A 24,095-nucleotide genomic window follows, 5' to 3' on the forward strand; every position below is an offset into this window, starting at 1 on the left:
GTCCACGCAAAACCCCGGAGCTCTGTCCACATTTGCACTGGAATTTCTGATTCTGATTTTTACAGTTTGCACGTGGATCTTTGTATTCCCATGAGGCCCTGGGCCTCTGTGATTTTCCTGGGGAGGTGCCACTCATCACTCTCACAGAAGACATGGCTGTTTGTCCATAAGCAACTTTGGGCAGGGGCCCAGGGGATCCTGCACTGTGGACCCTTAGGGCCTGAAGGTCAGAGGTGGTAGCCCTTTAGGTCTCAGGGACACAAAGGGGCTCTGCTTGATGGGGTTCCTTGGCAAGCTATGGAGTGGCTCCAGGTCTCCTTTCTGTCCTGCTGGTGTTGCTGAGGACATGGAGGGACCTGGGCTGTCTTAGCCTGTTGGCATTCTGACCATGGAGGGGGTTTCAGGGAGGGGAGCCGTCTTGTTCAGAAGGCCCATTGCAGTAAAGATGGCTATTGAAAATAATGCATTCTGTACTCTCAGGCAGCTTCAAATCTTCTCTTTAGCCTCCTAGAGAGGGATCACTTTGGGTAAACTGAGGCAGCAATACCCACTTGATAGCCTAAGGTGAGAAATCGGGGTAAGATCTTATTGTAATACAAATTGAACTATAGCCCAGTGGTTCTCAATCCTGTTTGAACATCGAAATCACTTAGGAGTTAAGAAAAAAAGAAACAATGACAGACCCCTGTGGCCTGCTTCCTAGAAGAGGCTAATTCAGTAGTGGCCTGAGGTGGGGTCTTGGAATCTATCATTTTAATCAGTTTCCACGTGACCCTGACCTGTAGCCAAGGTTGAGAACAAGGGCTGTAGCTAAATATCTATTTTTTACATATAAATTTCATAGAAAGTGGATCCTCTGGTTAGAGATGTGGGTAGCAGGTGGGGCCCACAACTCTCAGGGTCCCCAAAGCCCTGGGCTCCGGCTTGTTTGCTAAATTCAGCTGTGGATGGCCTGTCTCAGCCTAAAACATTCCTGCTGGGCTTTGCTGGGAAGCCAGCAGCCTTGCCAGTCTCCGGAGTCTCTTCCCCAGCTCACTGGGGTGGAGGTTGGGGTGCTGGTACCTGTGGAGTAGCATCTTTCCCCATCTTGCTCGGGAGAAGTGCTGTGTCTCACGGGCAGTCTTGGCTGCTCCTCACTACCATGTGGCCAAACCCTTCTTACCCCTGTAGGTACCAGACAGGGAGTGGCCCTCTCCCCTGGTTGTGAGGAAAATTCCCCTCAGATAGAGAACCCAAGTGGCTTGAGGTCTTAAGCAGGGAGACCAGGCCAGGGCCCAGCGGGGCTGGGCTGGGCTGGGCTGGGCTGGGCTGAGCTGCTGCCTTGTTTGGCCCAAGGGTTGCTAGGAGCTGCTCTGCCTTCCGGGGCCTGGGTGGGGACGGTGGCAGACAGGCTTCCAGATGGAAGGCAGGTTTTCTCAGTTCCTGAGTTGGGATTTGTTGCTCAGCAAAAGGGAGTGGGTGCAGTATCCGCCTTATCCTCAGGTGATATCTGGAGGGAGCCACTCTCCAGAGTAGAACTTGGGAGATGTGGGCTTTATCCCTGATTTTACCACCGATCACTTCTGGCTGTCCATCTCTTACCTGTCAGGGGAAAATGGGTCACCATTATCTCAGCAAAGAGTTTATAGAATTGTGTGAATTTGTCACAAGGAAAGAAAATGAAGTTAGGTCAAGGGCAAGAGCTGATGGCTGACCCCAAAGACTTAAGGGAGGCTGGAGAGAGGCTGGATTGGCCAAGCACGTGGCCCCAGGACAACGAAACAGCCGAGAGGGTCAGAGTATGGCTTGTTCAGTGCTGTGAGAATGAGCACCAAGCACTTCACGCAGGTAGAGACAGGTGCATCCTGAGAGAAAACCGGACAGCCAGTTTCTGGGGAGACCCTGCCAAACACCTCGGTGATGAGTGGGGACACAAAGGCTCAATGTTCATGAGCTTTCGGGGCAGCAGGCGGAGTGATGGGTTTTTGAAGAAAATAGGAACTGATGGAAAAACAAAGTGTCAGGCATTCCACCTTCCCCGAGACCTCCAAGGTGTCCACGGCCGAGTGACGAAGGAAGACAGGCTGATTGGTCTCGTGGACACCCCTCCTAGTGCCCCTTCCACAGAGCTGAGCAGCCTCAGAACTTAGAAACTTTGAGGCATCTGAGAGAGTCCAAATGTCAGGAGAGGAGTGTCCTTCGGCCCAGTGGCACGATTCTTCCCTACAGTAGTGCTTTAGCTCCTGGTGGCCTTCCTGGGAAGCGGATTAAAAGTGTCTGCTACTTGCTCTTATTGGCTTCTCCCTGCCCCTCCCCATAGGTCCCTGGCGTTCCGGGTGGGAGGCCTCTCTCCCCCCGAGGACCACACTCATGGCCCAGGAACAGCTGCCGCCTCTGGACAGCCCCGCGGGCACCTTCTCCTCCCAGGGCATGGGCACCCGTGACGAGGTCCCCCCAGGTAAGGGGCACCAAGGGAGGCCTGTTCCTGGTGTTTTCCGGGGTGTGGGGCCTTCCTCGGATACTCCCAGGGCCATGCTCTGGCTGGGGGATGTGGCCAGGTCGTGGTGCCGTCCCATCCCGGCCCAGCGCTCCCTGGCTGTCGCTGGTGCGGCCTGCTCAGGTGGCTGTCTGGGTGGCTCTGGCCCATGGATGGGTGCACAGTGTTCTAGAAACTTGGCCTGACCTTTGCCTCCGCTCTCTGAGGTGGGGGGCTGGCGCCTTGAGGGGCTGACGCCGTTCTCTGGTCAGAAGTATGTGGATGGGCAGAGGATGTGAGGCCGGGGCCTCAGGAGGATCCCGTTTCCACAGGTGACCTGGCAGGGGAGTGGGAACAATGCGTAGCTACTTAGCGTCAGCAGCTGGGGCTCCAGGCCTAGCTCTGCCTTCGGGAAGCTGGCTGCCTGAGTCAGTTTTCTCTGGGAAGTCCAGGGGAAATGGGTGCTTGAAGGTGCAGAGCTGCTTTGCCCTGGAGGGGCCGGAGCAGGGGCCAGATGCCCATTTGGAAGGAAGGTAGAGAACCAGGATGAGAGCAAGGCAGTGCAGGGGACAGGGCCTGATGCTCAGGGCAGGACACCCTGGGGCTCTGACATATTAATATAAAAACAACTGCATAACTCACTGCTAAATCAGCTCCCACCTGACATTAGATGCTGGTGGGGAAGTGGGAGGTGCTGAAGACTTAAGCAAAACCTACAAATCTAGAAATGGAATGAAGATGTTTTTGCATGAACCCTGGTGCTGTCCAGCTTCATTGCTTTGCTGATGTGGGTCTGAGACTCACAGAGGTTAGCTTATTTTCTCAAAGTCACACAGGTGACAGAAACACGAACCCAGACTCCTGAGTACTGATGTAGGGGCCTTTCAGCCTGGGGGTAGGTGGGCTGGGTTTCCTGCAAAGGGGCTTCTCTAGATGGTAGGTTAGGGCCCCATGCATGGTTGTGAGCCATGAGGGCACAGGACTGACATTGAAGTGTCTGCTGAGTGACAGGTGCTACAAAGATAAACAAGACTGGGTTCCTGCCCCAGGAAGCCAGGGACTGCAAGATGAAGGAAGGTATGCCTGGGGCTGTGGGAGCACAGGGGAGGGAAGGCTTCTCAGAGGAGCCGATGTCTTAGCTGAACCTCCCACTCCTCTTTTCCTGACTCCTGTTCCTGTTGTGGCCTCAGCTCAGTGGCCCCTCTCTGTGGGAAGCCTTCCCTGTCCCACCCTTGGCTAGGGCTCACAGGCTCCACGCAGTTACTGCTTGTTAATCGTTGTCTCTGCCGACTGGACTTCAAGTCCCACTGAGGACTGAGTCAGCCTTGCCCGCTGCTGCCCTGCATGGAGCCCACACTGGCAAATATCTGCGGCGGGATAAATGAGGCTGTTTGCTGAGTGGGGGAGGCTGGGAGACAAGAAGGAAGGTCAGTGCAGGACGTGCTGATGAGGCACTTGAGGACTTTCATAAGAGGGAGGTGTCCGGGTAGTGGAGACTCTGCTCTGCAACTGGGGGATTGGTCAGGGCCAAAGCCACGTTAGGGGGTCACCTGCAGTGGGTGGCAGTGAGGAGGTGGCCTTGTAGAGTAGGTAGTGTGAGGAGTGCAGTGAACAGAGGCCAGGGCAGGGCACACCAGGGTCAGCATTGTTGGAGCACTGGAGGAAGGGGAGGCTGTGAAAGAGAGTGAAAATGGACGGTCAGGGGCTTTGGAGCAGAGCCAGGAGGAGAAAGCAGGCAGAGTGTGAGGAGGCAGGGCTGGGATGAGGGGCTGGGGCGAGCGGGGCTGCTGGAGATCACAGGTACCTGCTGCTGTGGGGGGCTGGGCCACCGCCTGCCCTTGGTTCTTCCGGCAGAGACCCTGAGGGGCAGAGTGCTCGCCAGTCCTGGGCTCAGAGGACTCTAAGGTGCCTCTCTGCTGTGCTTCTGTTCCCAGCCAAGGTTCTGGCTTCAGAGGCTGTGTACTGTGGGAGTGTCCCTCGGACCAGAGCTGGGCCCCATGTGCTCCCGCCTGCAAGCATTGCCTCCAATGTGCCAGCTTATGGAGAAGGTGAGTTGGGAGGACCCGGTCCAGTGACTCGGCCACACCAAATGGCCTTCGAGTGCCCTGAGTGGCCTCAACTTGGCAGCTGCCCAGTCATTGGGCCCCATCCTGGAGGAGGAAATGGCATGTTCAGCTGCCTGGCTGTGTTCTCAAGCTACCAGCTGGTGTTATTTTTCCTGTGGCCCCTGCTGAAAAGGTCCTTTAGTTTTGTGTAGGTTCTTCCAACTGTGCCTTGGGGGATAGGGGTGTACAGATGGAGACTTCCAGAAATAGGGACATGGGGCTTTCAGCATGTGCCTGGCTCTCCTAGGGTCCCAGGGAGAGTCCCACAAGCTCCAGGAAGACAGGGTCTGTACCCTGTGGGGCCCATAGCCTCAGGGCCTGGGACAAGATTCTGCATCCAGGGTGGTAGTGGAGAAGTGGGAGCCTCTAGTGTGACAGGGACCAGAGTAGTGATTTTCTTGACACCGACTTGGCTTCTCTGACACTTTCTGCTCCATGACTTTCTGCTCTGGCTTCTAGCCACAGACTGCCTTCCTGCAAAGCTCCCATCCCACTGCTTTGGATAGAGAATCTGATCGCTCTGGTTACTTGCCGTCTTTCAGGCCAGCCCCCTCACAGGCCTGTGGCTGGCCTGGAGGTCAGCTCTCCCTGGGTCCGGTGCCAGTGCAGCCTGTATCTGTGGCTTGGGCACCAGGGTCTGGTGGCTTACGTCAAGGGGCTCCCAAGAGGCTGCGGGTGTGGCAGAGCTTCTGAGAACTTGTCTGTCCATGCTTTCCCCCGCTGCCCCTAGTTCCAGGGCTCCTCCATGGCCAGCTCTAATGCCACCACTTCATGAAGGCCTCCCAGATAATTCTTCTCCTCTCTGCACAGAGCGTTTTGCTTCTGTGTCTTTTATGGCACAGCTCATATTTACCTTGTACTGACCCAATTTCTGCATGTATCTTATTTCTCTAATAGATTGAAAGTCCCTTCATGACAAAGAATCACCCATCTCTTTTGTTTGCTTATTTGGGCAGCTGGCCAGTGAGGGATCATCGTCTCCTTATCTCCATGCCTGGGCAGCTCTTGACACATAGTAGATGCTTATTAAATGCTTGTTGGATGACTTACTGGATGCACATGTGTCTGCATGTCAGCATGATTTGTCCTGAGTCACTTGAACTTGTCTTTTCAATCTGTGTTTGGTATATATCAGAGGCTCGATAATACTGAATGGATTTGTTGGATCCTGCAGATTGGTGGACGGTGGACCCTGAGCGGGTGGCCTTTCCTAAGTATTTATGGCCTCTTGTCTGTGCTGTGAAAGGACTGCATAGTGATTTCCCTTTGTGTCCCCTGAGTACTTCATGACATGGGTCATGTTCAGCTTAGGTGCTTCACAGACACAGTTGAATGGATGAGTGTCCCTCAGTAGTGACTGAAACCCTGAATGGCTGGGATTTACCAGGCACAGCTGACTGTTCCAAGGAAGCAACGCCAGCAGGTTTGCGGGTGCCTGGTGCCACCGTGGGCACTGCATGCCGAGCCTCTCATGCCTCTGTCCCCCTCAGCTTCCCTGCAGCCCATGCCGAGCATTCTGCTGAGTAACGAGGAGCCGTCACCGTCACAGCTCTTAAGTGCACATGCGGACCGGGGCAGCCTCAAACTGGATGCCCCTTTGAAGGGCTGGCAGGCCAGGAATTGTCACCCCAGGAACCTTGGGACCCTGTCTTTGGGATCCCGCCACCTGGCGCCCCTCCTCTCACTGGAGTCAGAGACCAACAGCGTGGCCAGGGACACCACCCAGATCAAGGACAAGCTCAAGAAAAGGAGGCTGTCAGAGGGCTTGACAGCGTCTTCCCGAGGTGAGCCCTGGCCCCCGCCCACCCAGCACCCATCCAGCCTGAGGTCAGGCACCTCGGGCTGCCCCGACTGTGAGGATCAGCAAGTATTCAGTGGCATGCTGGGGTCCATTCAGAGCTGGGCAGTGGGCACCCACCAAGCACCTGCCCTCCACGGCCTCAGCTCCCTTCCTGGAGCTCATCTTCCTCCTGGGCCTCTGCAGTAAGTTGCTCCCCAATTGGCCTGCCCATTTCCACCCTCGCTCCTTCTAGTCTTTGCTCCAGAAGGATGCTTTTGCACTTCAACAAATGTAAATTTGTCCATGTTGTAAATTTGCAAGTGTTGTAAATTCTGAAAAATTTACATTTTTGGAAAGAAACAAACCTTCCCCCCACTCCCGCCAACTATGCTTAAAGCCATCCAGTGCATTTTGGATGCATTTAGAGAAAGATCCCAAATGTTCACATAGGCACAAGGCCCTCTGGCCTGGCCTCTCCCCTGTCTGTGTCACTTTCTCTCCTTGGTCTCCATTTGGCAGACACATGGACTGACCTTCCAGTCCCTGGAGCATGGGCTCCTTCCTGCCTCCCCTCCTCCCCCCACTCCCCGCCTGCTAATCCCACCCATCCTCACAGAGGCCTCCTTGACTGCCTAGTCTGAACTAGTCTCATGTGATACTCTTTAATAATGCCCTGTAGGTTTTCCTTTAGTTCTTCTCATGGTTTGCATTTGTATATTTACTTGATTTAAAAGATGAATCTTGCACTTGATTGTTACCTCCAAGAAGGCAGGGACTGAATCCTCAATGTGAGGTATAGTTGTCAGCACCCTGGAGATTCTCAAATGTTTGTTGAGTAGCTGAGCAAAGGACTGGACAGCAGACACTTTTCCCTTTCTCTCTCACCCAGGTGGGGACGAGCCAGGTCAACAGGCCGGGTTCAAATCTTAGCTCTGATACTCACTGGCTCTGGGACTTTGAACAAGTCATTAACCCTTAAAGCCTCAGCTCCCTACTCTGTGTAATGGGGATGCTAATACTTCTGTGTTACTGTGAGGGTTCAGTGAAAATTTGTATACAGAATTCTCAGCACGTAAGAGAAGAACTTAATAAATTGTTAATTTCCTTCTTTCCTCTTCTCCTGGGCAAATCGTGTAACTGGGTCCTTTTTAGCTGGATGCACTTTTGGGTGACAAGAGGAATAAGGAGCCTTGAAGTCTTAGGAAGAAACAGGGGAAATGCCCCCCAGGGGCACGTGGTTTCTGCGGTCACGCTTGGAGTTGGAAATGGCTGCTGCTGCTCTCCACTGAGCAGTTTGCTGTCCTTCTGGAAGCTTCTTCTTGGAGCCACGGGGGCATCTCCTGCTCAGGAGCTGGATCCTGGAGTTCAGGAGGATGCGGGGAGCCCCCACTGAGCAGTCACCCTGGCTGGACATTATGGAAGCAGCCGGGGTGGGAGGTGGGTGACGGTTGCAGTGTCTGAGAAGCTGGCTTAGAATTTCCAGGTGGTGCAACTTCTGGAGCTGCCAGGCAAATGATTCCCTTCCTTAGAGGTCTGAAGTCTTTTTTCTAGGGATTTCATTTGTTTCTATGAAGTTCCATAGGTGGGAAAAAAGAACAGGAGTTGTTCTACTCAATGCACAGATGGGAAATGACCTACGACTTATCAGGTTGCTCAGCGAGTGTGGAGGGACAGGGACCTCCAGCCCCTGAGCAGGGCTGGGCTGCCCTATTGCCACCCTGTGTGGGCTCCTCTGTGCCACTGCACAGGTGGGGACCAAGGTGGCCGGGCTGGTGGCACAGTCTCCACTTGGTCTCTGTTTGACTGGATTGTGACACCTCCTTCTCCAGCTCCCAACACCCCAGCATGGCTGACAATGACACAGCAGTGCTCCAGGGCAAAGCAGGCCAGCCCCAGGCCAGGGAGGAGGTTGTGCCAGGAGCAGAGCAGACATTTTTACTTGGCTGTTTTGATGCAGCCATTTTGATGTAGCTGGAACACAATGGCCTTTGAAAACCAAAATGCTAGTTTTGTTTTTGTTTTTTCCCACCACCACCAATATTTGCAAGATAATCCTCAGCTCTTGGCCTGTCCTATGCCTCATGCTCTGTGCCTGTACCCTGGGGATGGCGCAGGGACCTGCTGTGTGAGATGAGTGGGCAGGGGGCAGAGAGGGTGTCTGTTTGGCACACAAAGTATTAGTACAAAAGCTAACAGTGTGCTGGTCTCTCTTTCAGGCTATGTCAGTAGTGTCCCCTGTGTCAAAACAGCTGAACCCCGACATCCTTAGCTGAAAAGAAAGGGGGAACAGGAGGAATCTACTGGCTCCTGTCATGTACCGGCATTACATATACCGGCATTATATATACCGGCATTGAATCTACTGGCTCCTGACATGTACAGTGCTTGCCCGGCATTTTATATATTTATATCGCAGCACCTTTGTGAAGATGCTATTTTATAGCAAAGCACTTGGGGGTTCAGAGAGACAGTGACCTGCCTGAAGCCACACAGCTTCTATCCAGGGCCAGAACCTGTGGCCCTCACTCCTAATCTAGCACTGGTTTTGTTTTTCTTCCTATCCAAACTGCCTGTGAATTTTATTTTATTTTATTATTTAAAAAAATTTATGTATTTATTTTTTGGCATGTCCTGTTGCACATATTTATGGCGTACAGAGTTATATTTTAATACATGTATACAGTAATGTGTGATGATCAAATTACCTCTGAATTTTAAATAGGTGGCTTTGATTGGTACTTCCTATCAAATTTTATAGGAATGGAAGACTTTTCTGCTTTGCTCAGTCTACTTGTGAGATCTACCCTCTCCTCTTGTCATCCCAGCCTTCTCCAGGAAGTAAGGCCTTGTTGCCAGCATCTGAATCTCCCCCACCCACTGCCCCTTCTCCTGGGACTGACTTCTTCTTCCCCACCCCCATCCATGTACAGCCTCTCTGGATCCTGAGGCAGGCCCCAGAGGAGGTCCCCTGAGGAGCGCCATCCCTCGCGGCACTTCTCAGAGGCTACTGAGGGTCTCCAGGCCGATGCCACCCATCCAGAGCATCCCCACCACCCCTGAGGCCAGCGGAGCCAAGGAGAGGGACCTGGACCCTCCCCGGAGTAGTCAGGATCCCCAGGAGCTGAGATCTGGTGCCCAGCAGGTAAGGTGGCTCGACTACTCTCAGTCTGGTCTGCATCTTCTTACACCTGCCCGTCCTTCTGTCTTTCTTTCCATCCTTTACCAATCCCTGTTCCTGTGCCCTGAGCATCTCTGGAGCTCTCTTGGGGTACCCTCAAGGATGAGGGAAACTGGGAGATTTGACCTTCCCCACAGTGTCCAAAGCCTTTGCAGCTGGCCTGGGAGTTCTGGATGGTTGCCCAGAGGTACAGAGACTGCATGGCCACCTGTCTTAGAATTGGTGGTCCCTAGGCCATCTCAGGTGTAAATGTCCCAGAATTCCTCCTGCTCTCTGACCCTCTCCACTTTAAGCTGGGGAGTGTGACAGAGGGGAGGGGCTGCTGGGTTAGGAGTCAGATTTGGGCCTTGGTTTCTGCTCTGCCCATCCCTGGCTGGGTGATCTTGGGCAAGTCACTCCCCTCTCTGGTCCCCAGTTCCCATATCTATAAAAATAGAGTTTTGCACCACATGTTTTTGAAGATCCCTTCTAGCTCTGATCTAGGATTTTTCTGAAATGAGAACAGAAAAATCAGATAATAATAATAACAGCAAAAGGGTTTGCCAGTCTTCTCAGCTGGAGTGGTGAGAAAGCAGTGAGCCTTCCGGAGCCCCAGGGTGTGTGGTTGAAAACAGAAAGCAGAGGCCACTTTCCAGCACTGTGCCCACTGGCTCCTGGTAGAAGAAACCCCCCGTGAGAGGTACCTGGGAGGTGAGCACCGAGGTAGGATGTTTCTATGGACCAGACCCCTCATCTACCCCTGCTCCCAGGTGCAGATCTCCCCTCAATACCTGCACTGCAAGGACGAGAAGATGCAGAGGTCGCTGGGAGGCCTCGTGATTCCGCCTATCCCCAAGGCTGGGCTGCCCTCGGGGACCTCCTCCTGCATGCCTGGCTCTCTTCCCAGCCCACTACTGCCTGGCCATGATGTCCTCACAGGCCTGAGGGTCCCGCACATACGGTAAGACTCTAGCTACCTTGCAGTCTTCTCTCCCTCTGTCCCTCAAAGATCCACTTGGGCTCCTCAAGGCTGAACTTCTGTGTCAGGTCAGAGCTTTGGGGGCACTGGGTATGGGAAGGGCAGGGTCCCCCACCCCTGAACCACAGACCCCAGGAGGCCAGATCATTGCTTCTGGGGTTTCTCTGATCCTTGGCTCCCGTAGGCACAACGGTGTCTCAAGTCTCTCTCTTCTACCAGTTTCCTAATGTATATAGTTGCTACAGTGATGAATAAAGCCCAAATTATTTTAAAGCACAATTGAATTCATGGTAGCTCTTTGTTATTATGTGTTTTCTTAATTGATGGGTACTAAAAATACAGCCATTACCATATGTGTATGTGGGAGGGTACATCTGGACTTAAAAAGGGGTCTTCTACCCAGAAAAGGTTGGGAACCAGCAGGGTAGAGGATCTCTGTGTTGTAATGAATCTGGGTTTATGGCTTGTAAGTGAGACAGGCAAGACTCTCCAGATGGCCAAAAACATCCCCATGGTCAACCCAGATTGATGTTGGAGCAAGCGTGTGTGTGTGAGTATGTGCGTGTGAGTGTGTGTATGCGTTGGTTATAGTGCGTGCATGGGTGTTTGTGTACGTGTGTGTTTGTGTCTGTGAGTGCATGCGTGTGTATGAGGGTGTGTATGAGCATGCATGAGTGTTCGTGTGTGCTTGTGTGAACGCATGTGGGAGAGTGTGTGCACGTGTGCTCACGGCCTATGGGCCTGGCTCACCCTGTGTGGTCACAGTCACATTCTTCTGTGACTGGCCTCTCCCATTCTTGGGGCCTGGTGCACTGAACTCTCCCATTTGTCTCAAGCGTTCTCCCTTCCTGTGTCCCAAGCTGCCCTCCCTCTGTCCAAGCACATGTCCACGTCTTTCTCCAGCCCTGCTGAGGTGTGGGGACCCCTCTGCGTGCTGCTCCTGGACTGGAGTTCTCTACTGCATCTTCACCGACAGCCTTCTCACACAGTTGCTGCTCCTCTGACCTCTGCTTCCTCCTGTCGCATGTCCCCTCCTCCTTCCCAGTGCAGACGTCCGTCTGCCTCTAGCTCCCTCTGAGCAGCAGTATCGGTGCTTGTAATGACTCTCGGGCCCCAGACTGGGGACTTTCCTCTGTCTCACCTCTCTTGATTTTTTCACATCGTTTGAGCCACTGATGGCCCTTGAACTTTTCTGCCTCCTCGCCTTCCTGACTTTACACCTGCCTCTTGACCTTCTGAGCAGGCTCCTGTGCGCCCTCTTTCATCCATCTCTTAAATGCAGCCATTCCCGAAATTTGTTCGGGGGCCCTTTGCTCCCGTCCCCTTGTTTTCCCCTGGGGCCCTTCTCTGTGCCCGTGTGGGTGACGCCGCACCCCCTGCTCCGGCCCTGGAACCTCCCCAGAGGTCAAGCTCTGTGTTTTCATCCTCCTGTTGGGCTCCCCAGTTTCTCATGGCTGTCGTGGATTGGCATCTGAGGGAGAAGCAGGGGCATGTGCCACCATCAGGGCAACAGGGAGCCCCTCATGGTTCCCCAAACTGCCCCCTCCCAGGACCTTATTTTGGTTAAAGTGCAGGCATTCTCCTGGGTCTTCATTCTCAGCATCACATGTTGACGCTTGCTCCTAGTGCCTCCTGTCCCCAGCAGACTGCCACCTGCCCTCCAGTCTTCCTCCACCACCACCGCAGCACACTAAGGCTCCGCCGCCTTCCTGCCCCTGCCTGTTCCTCTCGGGTCGCACTTGCCAGCTCCTTCCTTCTGCAGCTCCCCTCGCTCCTGCCCTGTGCCACGCAGCCTTTGCTGTCCATCCCCACCTTTCATTCCACATACCCTCCTGGACACCTCTTCTGAGCACTTCACCTTGACTGACACCCTGGTGCCTGCAGCTTGGTCTGACATTCAGGGTCCGGCCAAGTTGTCCTCCACAGGCTCCACAGCTGTCCTCCTGTGCTGCTGCCCTGCAGGGACCTTCCCACCCCTGCAGACTCTGCATGGGAGCCTCGCTTCCCAGTGCTGCTTCCTCATGTCCATCCCTACAGCTACACATCCACCCCTGCTATAAAGGGTGGCAAGGAGGGGAGGTGGCCTTCTCTGAACTGCCCACCTGGCATACAGCCCATGGACTGCCTGACCACCTCTCTTCCATTATTCTGTTTATTTAAGTCTAAATAAACAAACTTTGGTTGTTTATTTTTATTTTGTTTCTTTTACTCATTTTTTAAAATTTAAACTTTTTCATTCTATTTTTAACTTGGAGCCCTACAGGGCAGGGATCATAACCTCAAAAATCTCTGTGGCTCCCTGTTGTGCCAAGTGTAGAACCTGGCATGGATTAGTTATGTAATAAATATCTGCCCATTTGCTGTCAGCTTGTGACATGAGTTTCTCTCCACTGGCTCTGTGAGTCTCTCTAACAAGTGGGTGGTGTCTTGGTCTGTTTTATGTTGCTATAATAGAATACCACAGACTAGGTAATTTTATAATGAACGAAAATTTATTCAGCTCACGGTTCTGGAGGCCAGGAAGTCCAAGAGCATGGCGCTGGCATCTGGTGAGGGCCTTCTTGCTGTGTCATCCCATGGCAGAAGGCTGAAGGGCAAGAGAGTGAGAGGAGGGGGCCGAGCTCGCTTTTATAACAAGCCCACTTCTGCGATAGTGACATTAATCCATTCACGAGGGCAGAGCCCTCAAGACCCAATCACCTCTTATTAGGCCCCACCTCCCAATGCTGTTGCATTGGGGATTAAGTTTCCAACACGTGAACTTTGAGGGACACATGCAAACCCCAGGAGGTGGGAAGGAGACTCCATTACCATCAAATTCATTCGTCCATCAACTTATTCATTTAAAGCTATTAAGCACCTACTGTATGCCACGTGCTGTGACAGGTGCTGTGAGAACAGAGCCGAATAAGACAGTCTGTGTGCTCTAGGGGCTCACGAGAGAGATGTACAAGTAAATCATGGAGTCGAAGTCCAGTGAGGCTGGCGCTGAGATAGAGGCTGCCCGTCAGTGGTGAATGATCTAAATCAGGAGGGGAAGACTTCTTGGAGGAGTTTTGAAGGCTGAGGGAGAGTTTGGGAGATGGAGAAGTGGGAGAGACATGAATGAGGAGTGACTGAGGCATCGAGAGCTTCAGGGGTTTTCAGGGCCACACCTGTATTTGTGAGACGGGCTGCAAGCTGAGCAGAGCTGAGGCCCCGCGTGATAAGCCGAGGAGTGAGCTTTATCCTAATGTAACGAGGTGCCACTGCAGGCCTTTTGATGCGGAGGTGACATCAGCTATGATGTAGAAAGGCCACATTTGAAACCACAAAATAGCATGGGCAATGCAGATCAAAGTGGGGTTGTTGCAGGAATCCAGGGGAGAAGGTGTGGGCACCCGAGGCGGTGGGTCTGCAGGGGTGAGGACGCAGAGGGCCCGGACAGGTGGAGAGGAGCCTCTGCAGGGCTGCCCTAGCCCCTGTCCCCGTGTCCCCACCCTGAGCTACCCTGAGCTCCTCACAGCAGCATCTCCAGCTTGCTGTCTCTCATGGTGCTTTTTTTCTTTTAAGATTTGTTCAGGAGAGTGGGCCTCCTGAGAAGACCCCGAAATCTCTGGGTACGTATCTCCACATACTCTGCTCCCCCCCGTACCTTGTTATTTGACTCTCTGTGTTCCTGGGTTGGGTCATGGAGTCGGAATTAGGGAGACCCGAGAACTCTCGTGTCTGAGCGCTATTTCACAGACGGGAAGCTGAAGTCACCTGTGGTCCCATGCTGGCCAGCCTGGGCGAGGGCGGGGAAGAGAAGCAGTATTTATTGGCACTTGCTCTGCCAGGCGTGTTGATATGCATCAGCTCATGTAGCTCACAGTGACCCATATGAGTGAGATGGTGCTGTCCCTGTTGTTTGACAGATGAGGGGATGCACTGAGGCTCAGCCAGCCGGGCGTCCTCCCTGGTCTCAGAGCGTGGAAGACAGCCCCAGCAGCTTTGCACTGGGGTGCGCATAGCTCCAAAGCTGGGGCGCTGACCTGTGGGGCAGCTGCCCCTTGCACTGTTTTAAGCCAGTAGAGGAGCGTATTCTTCACTGGACAGAGTGAGAAATTAAACCATATCCCACAAACCCCTTAGTCAGCTGCTCCCAGAAGGTTTCAATGTCGGGGGATAAAGTGAGGAGAGGGACAGAACAGGAGGCTTTTAAAGAGGGACGAGGGATCCTTTCCGAGCCGATGATCTAACTGTGGAGAGGCGGGATGGGGTGAATGGAGGACGAGCCTGGGCTGGAGGGCAGGGGACGCGAGGTCACAGCCTGTCTGTGGGTTGGCTGAACGGGGCACCCTGAGCCCAGGCTGCAGGCGGTAGGAGTTGCAGGCAGCTGCTGTGCTGACTGGCGGCGGGGAGGACTTGCCAGGACCAGCTTTCTGGCAGGTCACTCTGCTAATCAGCTCAGCAGGTGGGTCAGTTGGCGAAGAGGGGAGACTGTTGCCTAAGAGGCCCCAAGATAGGGACAGGAAGCTGAGCCTGAGCAGCAGGCCTGGCACAGACACCTCCGTGGCAGTTGCTTCTCCCCAGTCCCCGGAACAGGCTGCAGCAGGGTGAGCTTGGGAAGTCTGGGGTGACACACACTGGCACCCCAGATGTCCTTTAAGAGGTAACCCTGAGAATGCTGGTGTTGGGAGTGGGGCAGAGACCCCAGCTGGTAACTTCCTCCTCTGTCTCACCCGCAAGCTGCTTAAGAACCAGGTTACCAGGGGCCAGTGGGCAGGAGCAGGTTGCTCAGACAGTCTTTCTAGAGTGTCCCTTGGAGAGTAGGTGAAGAAGTGGGATACAAAATAGTAATGTCCTTAAAGGGCCCTCTGATCCTCCAGCTTTCAGCTGGGGATAACATTGCCCATTGTGTGCAAGGAGCCTCGTATGCAGTAGGGCCCCCATGGCATTGCCTGAAGCTGAGGGCTTCCCTGTATCTTACGACCTTCCTGTGGTCCTTGCCCTGGTCGGTTGGTCCCTGACCTCCTGTGCCCTCCGCCCTGCCTCTTACCTCAGGCCGGTGGAAGCCCCTCTTCCCCCTTGGCCACTGATCCTTCTCCCTGCACCAAGAGGGACCCTTTGCAGAAGGCATGCACTGGACGGAAGACCAGGGTGACCTGGGAGCTCTGGAGCGGCCCAGACTCAAGGGGCTCTTTCCAGCCTCAGGCAGCCCCTGATTCGCAGGTTTACCCAAGGATGGTGAGCTCCCACCCTTGTGAGCCGGAGAAAATGAATGAACCTAGCCCTGCCCTGCCTCCACAATAAGAAATGTACCTTTAAAATCCGTTGATTGAGAAAATATGACAAAGAGAAATGATGGATTTGATGTCATTTGGAAGTGAATTTGTATTTTATCAATCACAAGAGCATCTGAAGGTCACTGGGTCACAGCTTTTCTGTCTGTGAAATGAGAGGATGGGACTAGCATGTGTTAGTTCTCTGGCCCCTTCCCCTCTGCCCTTTCATGCTGTATTTCAGAAAGGCCTGGAGTGGCATAAAATGGTTGGTGGGCCCGTTTTATTTTTTCTCTTCCTGAGACACACACCTCCCAACTATGATAAACTTATATTCTCAGGAAACACCTTAGACCTCTTACATACCAGATACCAGATACCAGATCTGACCCTGTTTTCTGCCCATCCTCCTCACCCCCTCCCCTGTCTTAGAATAAAGGGTGCAGTAAGTGTTAATGAATGGACGAATGAGTGAATGAGTTCCCCAGGCAGCCCGTTCCATGTCTGCCAATGCTGCCCTGTAGAGTATATTTAACTTGTGTCTTTCTCCATCAAGGAAGTGTTGGGTGGAGGAATTGAGGGTGGAGGGCTTAGGCGGTCAAGTCACACCAGCCACGGGGTCAGAGAGCTCAGTGGCGGCCTGAGAGTGCCGGGTGTTCTCAGCTCCGTCTCTGTTCTTGACTCCTCAGAGCCAAAACTTTTGGCCACACCCATCAGACACAGGTCTGCCACTGCTGAGAAGCCCACCTTGCCTTCATCCCAGTCTGCTCCTTTGCTGACAACCTTCTCCTTCGGCCATGCCAAAGAAGCCCACCCCTTGCTGAAAGAAGAGGACCAGAAGGAGACCAGCACCAAGGTACGTTGGAAGTGAGAGGAGGAGGAAGTCGGGTTCCGAGTGGACCCCTGGCTGATTGCAGGCATGTTTCTGAAATGTGCAAGGTGGGACCAGCCTGTGGAAAACAGAGCAGTGCACGGGAGAGCCCCAGGCAGCTGCCCTGAGCGCTCAAGGCCAGAAGCTGTAGACAGGTTTGGGGTGAGGGCTGAAGAAAGAGAGAGAAACAGGGACAGGGAGAGGGCAAGGGTTGAGGGGTCCTCGGTGAAGGGAAGAGTACAGAGGGTGGCTGAGGGAGGAAGTAAGGACAGAAGGAGTCACACATGGTTCAGAAGGAAGCAGGATGCGGGGGAGAGGACAGAGGGGTCAGGTGAACCAAGCGGAGTAATTTGAACTTACACCCAAGATAGCAGCTGAGAGGCAGCGAGAGGCCAATCAGCCAAGGGCTGTGCCTGACAGGCTGACGAATACCTTGCACTTCTGAGGTGACCTTGGGGAGGTGGCTTCTCTTCCCTGGATGGGATGAATTCAGTAAAACTTTAGAGTCACTATTGTGGGGGACCCGCATTCATCTTCAAAACAGGGGTGTAACAGCTCAGGTCCATAACCATGTCTTGAGGGCCTGCTATGTGCATGTGCTGTGCCAGAGACTGGGATTCCGGGAGGACTGTGATAAGGTCCCCTCACCGCAGCCCTCCCACTCCAGCGAGGGTGACAGAGCATGAAGCACAGATGATAATTCAGTGCAGCGACGTGACCCCGTCCTCCACGCCACCCCACCCTGGCCACTGATCCCGTGGCTGCGCGGTAGACCTGGGCATTACTAATGACTTCGTGCCACCATTATCTCGGTTTCAAGCACCCCACCGGCTCGCCACCAGCTCCTCCTGTTCTGGCTCGACCCATCTAACACCCAGCCCCAGCCTTGGCTCCCTCTCTCACATCAGCAGTGTCCTGCTTGACATGGGATCATTCCTTCCTGTGTACTAGCTCCCCGCCAGCTCCTGCATCTTAAGAAAACCCACCCCAAACAAAACCGTTGCTGCGTCTCTCTTCCTGTCGAGTCCAGCCTAGTCCGGCTTTAGTCCCCACCACCCACTGAAACTGCCCATGACCTTCACCTTCCCAAATGCAGCCACATCTCAGTCCTCTTCCACCTTGACCCATCAGCAGCTTTTGACACAACCTGTGGCTCGTCCTTCTTGAATTCTCTCTCCAGGGACGGAGGTGAGGGCGCGGCTCTTCCTCGGTTCGCCACCTCCATGAAAGGCAGCTTCTGCCCAGTCCTGTGCTGACTCCTCCTCCTCTTCCTGCTCTCTGGGTGCTGGAGACCTAAGGCTCAGTCCTCTGGCTTCTTGTCTATTTATACTGACCCCCTAGGACCTCATCCAGTCCATGGCATTAAGTGCCATTTCTATGCTGAAGACTCCCAAATTTCTGTCACCAGCCCAGACCTTCCCTGACCTCCAGACTCACGTATTTATCTGCTACGCAACACCTCTACTTAGGTATCTAATTATATTTCAAAACTACCATATCTAAAACTCAACTGTTGAATCCTCACCTCACACAGCCACCTCTGTCCCCATGTCCCCTCTCAGTGAATGGCAGTAAACAGTAACTCCAGCCTTCCAGTTGCTCAGGCCCCAAATCCTGGGGCCATCCTTGGCTCCTGTCTCTCTTTCATCCCACACCTCATATATGAGAAAAAACAGCAAGCTCTACTTTTGAAACATGTCCAGAATCTGACCCTCCACCTTCCCCTTTACCACCACCCCACCTCAGCCCACTGCCTCTCGCCTGGACGTTCAGGTGTCCCCTAGCCCTCCTCCTGCTTCTGCCCTGCTGCCTGCTCCAGCTCTGCCCATGCAGCAGCCAGACGATCCTTGGAAAAATGGAAGTCAGAACACTCTATGGTGTGTAGATATTATCATCGGCGAAGCGGGGTGAACACGAAAACTCTTAGTTCTATTTCCACAACTTCTTATGAGTCTTAAAACTATTTCAAAATAAAAAGTTATAAAAAACAACACTTAGAAGACCCCTCCCTGCCCCAGGAAGTCAGATCATGTCACTCTTCTGCTCTACACCCTAATGATTTCCTGTGTCCTTCAGAAGAAAAGCCCACGTCCTTACTATGGACTACAAGGTCCAGTGTGCTATGGGTCCTGCCACCTCCTCGATCTTGTGTCCTATACTCCTCTGACTCAGAGAGCTCCAGCCAGTGTCTGCCAAGCACAGTCCAGTCTCCGGCCTTTGCATCTGCTCCTTCTGCCTGGGACGCTTCTCTCCTAGAAATCTGCACGTCCTGCTCCCTCCCTCATGTATGTCTCTGCTTAAATTTCACCTCCTCTGAGAATCCCTCTGGGCCTTCTTAACTGAAAGGTCACTGTCACCTCTGTGTCCCTTTCTTTTAGCAAATATTGCCTGGCATTGGAGATTGGTCTGTTTATTGTCTGTCCCCCACTCCAGGAAGCTCTTCAGGAAAAAAGACTTGATCTTTTTTGTCCACTCCCAGGACAGCGATTGGCGTGTAGGTGGCACTCACATTCTTTATGATTGAATGAATGAAGGGATAGAATATACTGTTGGGTCCCCAAGGCTCATGGAGTTTGCCTTGACCTTGTGCCAGATCCAAGTCACCATCTCCAAGTCTGCCCAGGAGAAGATGCGGCTGAAGCAGATGAAGGAGATGGAGATGTTGCAGAGGGCGAAGGAGCCGGAGAGGGAGCGGGAGCTGGCTTCCCAGAGCCTGGGCTGCCGGGGAACCTTAATGAAGGAAGGTACTAGGTGCCTGGGGCGGGATTCCCTCAGGCCGAGGAGACTTCTCAGCCAACTCCCGGGTTCTCCACCCTCCAAAAGAGAAGTGGCCCCCAGCTCCCGTCCCTCCCATCCTGAGATTGGACAGGGCTCCACATCTACTCTCTCGAAGGCTGCTGATGGGCCTGTTTCCAAAGGACACTGGAGCCAGGGGCAGTCAGGACCCGCTCAGTCCTAGCAATTTCTCTGTCTCCACAGGTCTCCTTCCCCTCCGTGGCAGCGGGACCCTGTCTGTGCCCACAGGACTGAGCAGCCCACACAGAAACAACCTCAGCATCATCCCAAGGAAGCGAGCCAACCGGTCCTCGCTGCCCAGCATCCCTGTCAGCAAGCAGGAGCCCAGCTTTGCCCGCCATGCTTCAGGTGGCACCCAGACCCGATTGATGGGGCATGCGTCCCTCTGCCTGTGCAGCTTTGGGATGCTCTGGGACATGGCAAAGGGGACTTCAGCTGCTCTGCTTCTGTTCCTTGCCTGTGTTAGACTAGGGGGCAGCCTGGGGTGGCAGTCACTTTGCCAGAGAGAGAAACAGTGTCTGGTACTCATAAATGTCTTTGGGCCAGGCTGGGGACCCAGGATATCACAACTAGAGTAGTGAGTGACTGGGCAGGTGTGCCCAACGTATGTGACATATCCTAGAGGAGTCTCTAATACACCAGGATCCAAGATGCTGGAAAACAGTATCCAAGAAAGTTAGCTGGAAACACCAGGAAGAGGAAGGGAGGGTTCTGGGAAGACCCCGGTTTCTTGCCTGTTGCTTCATAAAATGCCAGGGCTGGACAGGGCTAGTGACAGACTTAGACAAGAGGATCCAAAGGTCCTACTAGGGCACCTTAGGGAAGGTGCCAAGGGATGGGGGAGGTTCTGTCCCCATTCCACCAGAGGAGTTTCTGTTTTGCCTCACTTTTTTGTGTACTGGGCATTCATGTGAGATTTCATTTGAAGAGATTTTGCTTCTGAAAACACTTGAAAACAATCATCATGGTTCAGAGTCTGTTTAAGTGTGGGATGTGGTAGACAATGATGGTAGAATAAAGCATAATTGTGTGCTGTAAACAATATTCACTCACCTCCCTTTTCAATCCTCTTTCTATCCTTTTGATTGCATCAAGTATAAAGCCTTAATTTGGTGCTAGGCTTTTGCACCTCTCTTTTTTAACAGAAATCCTCCTTCAGGTCCAAGACATCAGAAGTAGGCTGTAATTTTATAGTTAGAGTTTTTGACATTTAAAAATTTTTATTGTAAATATTTATCATGTTCTATGACAAATAATAGTAGTTTATCAATTAAGGTAGAAACATAAAGTTCCCTTTAATATAAATTTATTTAGGATTTAAAAGGTGGTTTTATTTGAAGAAAAATACAGTGTAAATAAAAGTACAGGTAATTAAGAGATATGGCCAAAAAACCATGAAAATGGTAATTGAATGACTGACACTGGGATATATTGATTTATCTAACCCAACCCACTCATTTTATAGACAGTAGAAAGGAGACCCGGAGACCCAAGGTCACCCAAGGTCACTCAAGGTGATGGTGGCCCCTAGGGACTAAGGCTTTGGTTCATCACTCTTGGTCCTGTATAGTCTGTTGTTATGTCTCATTATTTAAACTGTGTATGTTTGTGTGGGTGAGTGGGTGGGTAGAATAAGATCTTCAGGTAAGTTAGATTGTTGGAGTTAAGAAAAAAGGCCAACATTCTCCTCCCACGACCTCCCTGGAAGCTGAATTTGAATCCTCCTCGTCGTTGTCTTCTGCTTCCTCTCTCCTGACAATAAACAAAGAATCACCTAAGTTGCGTTATAGTTTGGGCCTGTGTCTACTTTTTGGTCTGGCTGGAAATGATAGCATTTCAGAATTGTAAACTTAGTGTCTTCCTGAGTCTCCTAATAAATCCAGTGGGATTCTAGCTTTTCTCAGGAGACCAGGTTGGTTTAGGTGAGCTTAGCTGTACCTACACAATTCCTTCTGTTTTGGTGTGCAAAGAGTGGAAATTACTGAACTAAAAAGCATAAATATGAATATTATAGAAAAGCTGTCAGGGCTAGGGTGGGCAAAGGTAAACACAGAGACTGGAGCTGGCACCCCCTGCTGGTGCCTTCTGTGGGTTTGTTTGTAAATCTAGGTGGATGCCACATGCCCTTGGAGGGTGAGATGGAGGCTGGGCTGGGGTGGTAGGAGGCTGGATTGCTTGTTCCTGAAGACCAATGCCTCTTTTTGAGAGCTGGACAGATGGCGTGTAATTTATGTCCATGTTGTGCGGGGAATGCGGGGACGTTGGATGTTACCTCTTGTGTACCAGAGGGTGACCTGAAGGACTGAGTAAGAGACCATTTCATGTACCAGTGGTGGAGCTGAGAGGTGAATCCAAGAATGAGGTCTTTGTGTCTTGGTTTTAAGAAAAAGTCTGCCTCTCAACTCAGATTTGCCCAGGACTTCCTGGATGTGCTTAGTGAAAATCATCACCCTGAAGGTGGACCTCTGGAGACGTGGTTGCGAGAGCTCTGGATAGGGTCCCCTAGCCTCTCTGGACCTCTGATACCTTGACTATGTGATTGGGGCATTGGACTAGATAGATGGCCTCAAAAATTCCTTCCTGTTCTAAAATTTGATGATTCTAGCATCTGTTCTCTATGAATAAGAGCCTAGAAAACATGATCTTTTATTTTTTATTTTTTAAGTTTTAACATTTACTTGTTCATATTTGTGGGGTACAGTGTGTTGTTTCAATACATGCATATTCTGCACAATGATTCCCTTAGGTTAGACTGCACAGGACCCGTCAGTCCACCACTTCTCTTGATCTGATTTTGTAATAGCATCCCTGCCTGTTGTCACTCACTGCAGGTGCGGCCACATCGTGGCCATGTGGGTGCTGATTGGCTATGTTGGCGCGTGGGTGCTTTTTACTGTTCCCCTGCCTTCCTCCAGCCATCTGCCTCTGTACCATTTCCCTGCTCCTGGGCAACTTCACCAAAGGCTGGGCAGTAGGAAGAGAGAAGGAGAAGCTGAAAACATGGGCTCCCAGGAGGGGAATGAGGGTAGAACACCACCAGCGTGAGCAAGGGAGTCATTCTCAGACTCACTGGGCCTCACCCCACCCACAGACAGGGCAGGACTGCAGGTGAGTCACTGGCTCAGTGTGCTTTGTCACATTACATCAAGAGCATATCACAAGCCAGTTTGTTTATAATAATTACACTGGCAATGGCAGGAGTGAAAAAGTCAACAAAAAGTAGACAGTCAGGTGGTCACCTTGGCTCCCTGGGAGAGAAGCCCAGGTGCTGGCTTCGTAGCCCTCAGGTGGCCTCAGTGCTGCGGGCCAGGCCTCTCGGGGTAGGGGCTGGAAGGAGCAGCCACCCAGGGCACCTGCCTGTCCTCCTGGGTAATGCCTGCCATGTTTCTTTTCTTTTTTGTGAATGCAGCTCACTCGTTACCTGCGGTGCTCACTCTGGGGTCTCCTGAGTGGGAAGAGGAGGAGGAGACAGATCCCAGGGCCTTTAAGGAGTTGAGGCCTTTCTTGAACCCGGAGCTGGGGTTGGTGGATGCCCTCCAGTGCCTCAACAGCAGCGACTGGTGAGGAGGCACCTTCCCATGTGCACTGTGGGGGGTGGGGGGAGTGATGCAGAACAGCTCCTGCCCCCTCCCCACTGCCCTCCCCTCCTACTCCAGGGCTCTGGTCGCGTGGCAGGAGGAGTGTGCGTGTGCACGTGCACGTGTGCATGTGTGTGTGCTGTCTCTAGCTTTTTGTGCCCTGGGACCCTCCAAGCCACCTGTGCCCTGCTCTGTGACACACCAGTGTGAATTTGACTCTGTGGCACAGGGCCCGAGAAAGGTCACAGCCTTTCTTTCTCTAAGTCAGATTTAATTGGCTCTGTGTGTTCCTCCCACTGGGCTGGTGGGACACAAAATCCTAGTTGTGAGCAAAGCAATGACTTGGGGTCCGGAGCATCTGTGGGAGGCCCTCCTCGGTCTTCAGTTCTTACTTCATGTCCATGACTCCAAACAGGTCCCGGGGGTGGGCTTCGATCCCAGCACCGCCACAGTTGAAGGCTGGGTGGTGGCTTTTACTCAGTGGCTGCGATTTGGGACCAAGATGTTACCCCAGGAAACCCTGCCTTGGAGGCTATGAAACCCCACCCCGCTGTGTGTGTGGAGGACGTGGCAACTCGGGGCCCTGGTCTGCAGAGTGAGCAGGGCCCCCTGTCCCCAGCCGCCAGTGACGGGGCCTGGGCTTGCTTCTCAGGCAGATGAAGGAGAAGGGCCTTGGGAGCATCCGGCGCCTGGCTGCCTGTCATGCAGAGGTCCTCGCCGGGAGGCTGCATGACGTGTCCTTGGCAGTGACCGGGGAGGTGAGGCCTCCCAGACAGCCCGCGTGCTGCGCACCTTGTCCCCACCCCAGCCCCTTCCTGTCCCCGGGGCAGCTGCTGGATGCAGTTACACAGAAGCTGCAGAGGGCCCGGGGCGCCCTGCAGCACAGTGTCCCTGCTTGTTTCTCGGCCCTCAACCACCCATTTCTCAGACTGGAAAGCTGAACCGTGGGGCTTCCTTATTTGTGACCTTCATGAACTGAAACAATCAGAATCCTGTGTGCTCATTTGTCACAGCCCTGCATTGTCCTTTGTACTCAAAATGCTTTAGGAGGGGCAGAGTGTTCTGGGCCAGACCCCCAACTTCAGACCGGTTGTAGCATTTCCCAGAGCCTTTCTCCCGTGGCTGGGGCTG

General features: G+C 52.9%; 1 protein-coding gene across 1 annotated transcript in view; it reads left to right on the top strand.

Annotated features, from left to right (window-relative positions):
* Window positions 1-24,095, top strand: part of TOGARAM2 (TOG array regulator of axonemal microtubules 2) — a 67,799-nt gene that overhangs the window by 18,838 nt on the left and 24,866 nt on the right. The window contains exons 2-12 of the mRNA XM_063078688.1: window positions 2,300-2,437; window positions 4,390-4,503; window positions 6,051-6,344; window positions 9,271-9,482; window positions 10,268-10,458; window positions 14,029-14,075; window positions 16,409-16,575; window positions 19,184-19,334; window positions 19,570-19,734; window positions 22,796-22,946; window positions 23,617-23,722. Coding sequence (XP_062934758.1) covers window positions 2,350-2,437; window positions 4,390-4,503; window positions 6,051-6,344; window positions 9,271-9,482; window positions 10,268-10,458; window positions 14,029-14,075; window positions 16,409-16,575; window positions 19,184-19,334; window positions 19,570-19,734; window positions 22,796-22,946; window positions 23,617-23,722 — 1,686 coding nt within the window. The 5' untranslated portion in view covers window positions 2,300-2,349. The remainder of the gene's footprint in view (window positions 1-2,299; window positions 2,438-4,389; window positions 4,504-6,050; window positions 6,345-9,270; window positions 9,483-10,267; window positions 10,459-14,028; window positions 14,076-16,408; window positions 16,576-19,183; window positions 19,335-19,569; window positions 19,735-22,795; window positions 22,947-23,616; window positions 23,723-24,095) is intronic.

The sequence above is a fragment of the Cynocephalus volans genome, chromosome 14, assembly GCF_027409185.1.
Source record: "Cynocephalus volans isolate mCynVol1 chromosome 14, mCynVol1.pri, whole genome shotgun sequence".
Classification (NCBI taxonomy): domain Eukaryota; kingdom Metazoa; phylum Chordata; class Mammalia; order Dermoptera; family Cynocephalidae; genus Cynocephalus; species Cynocephalus volans.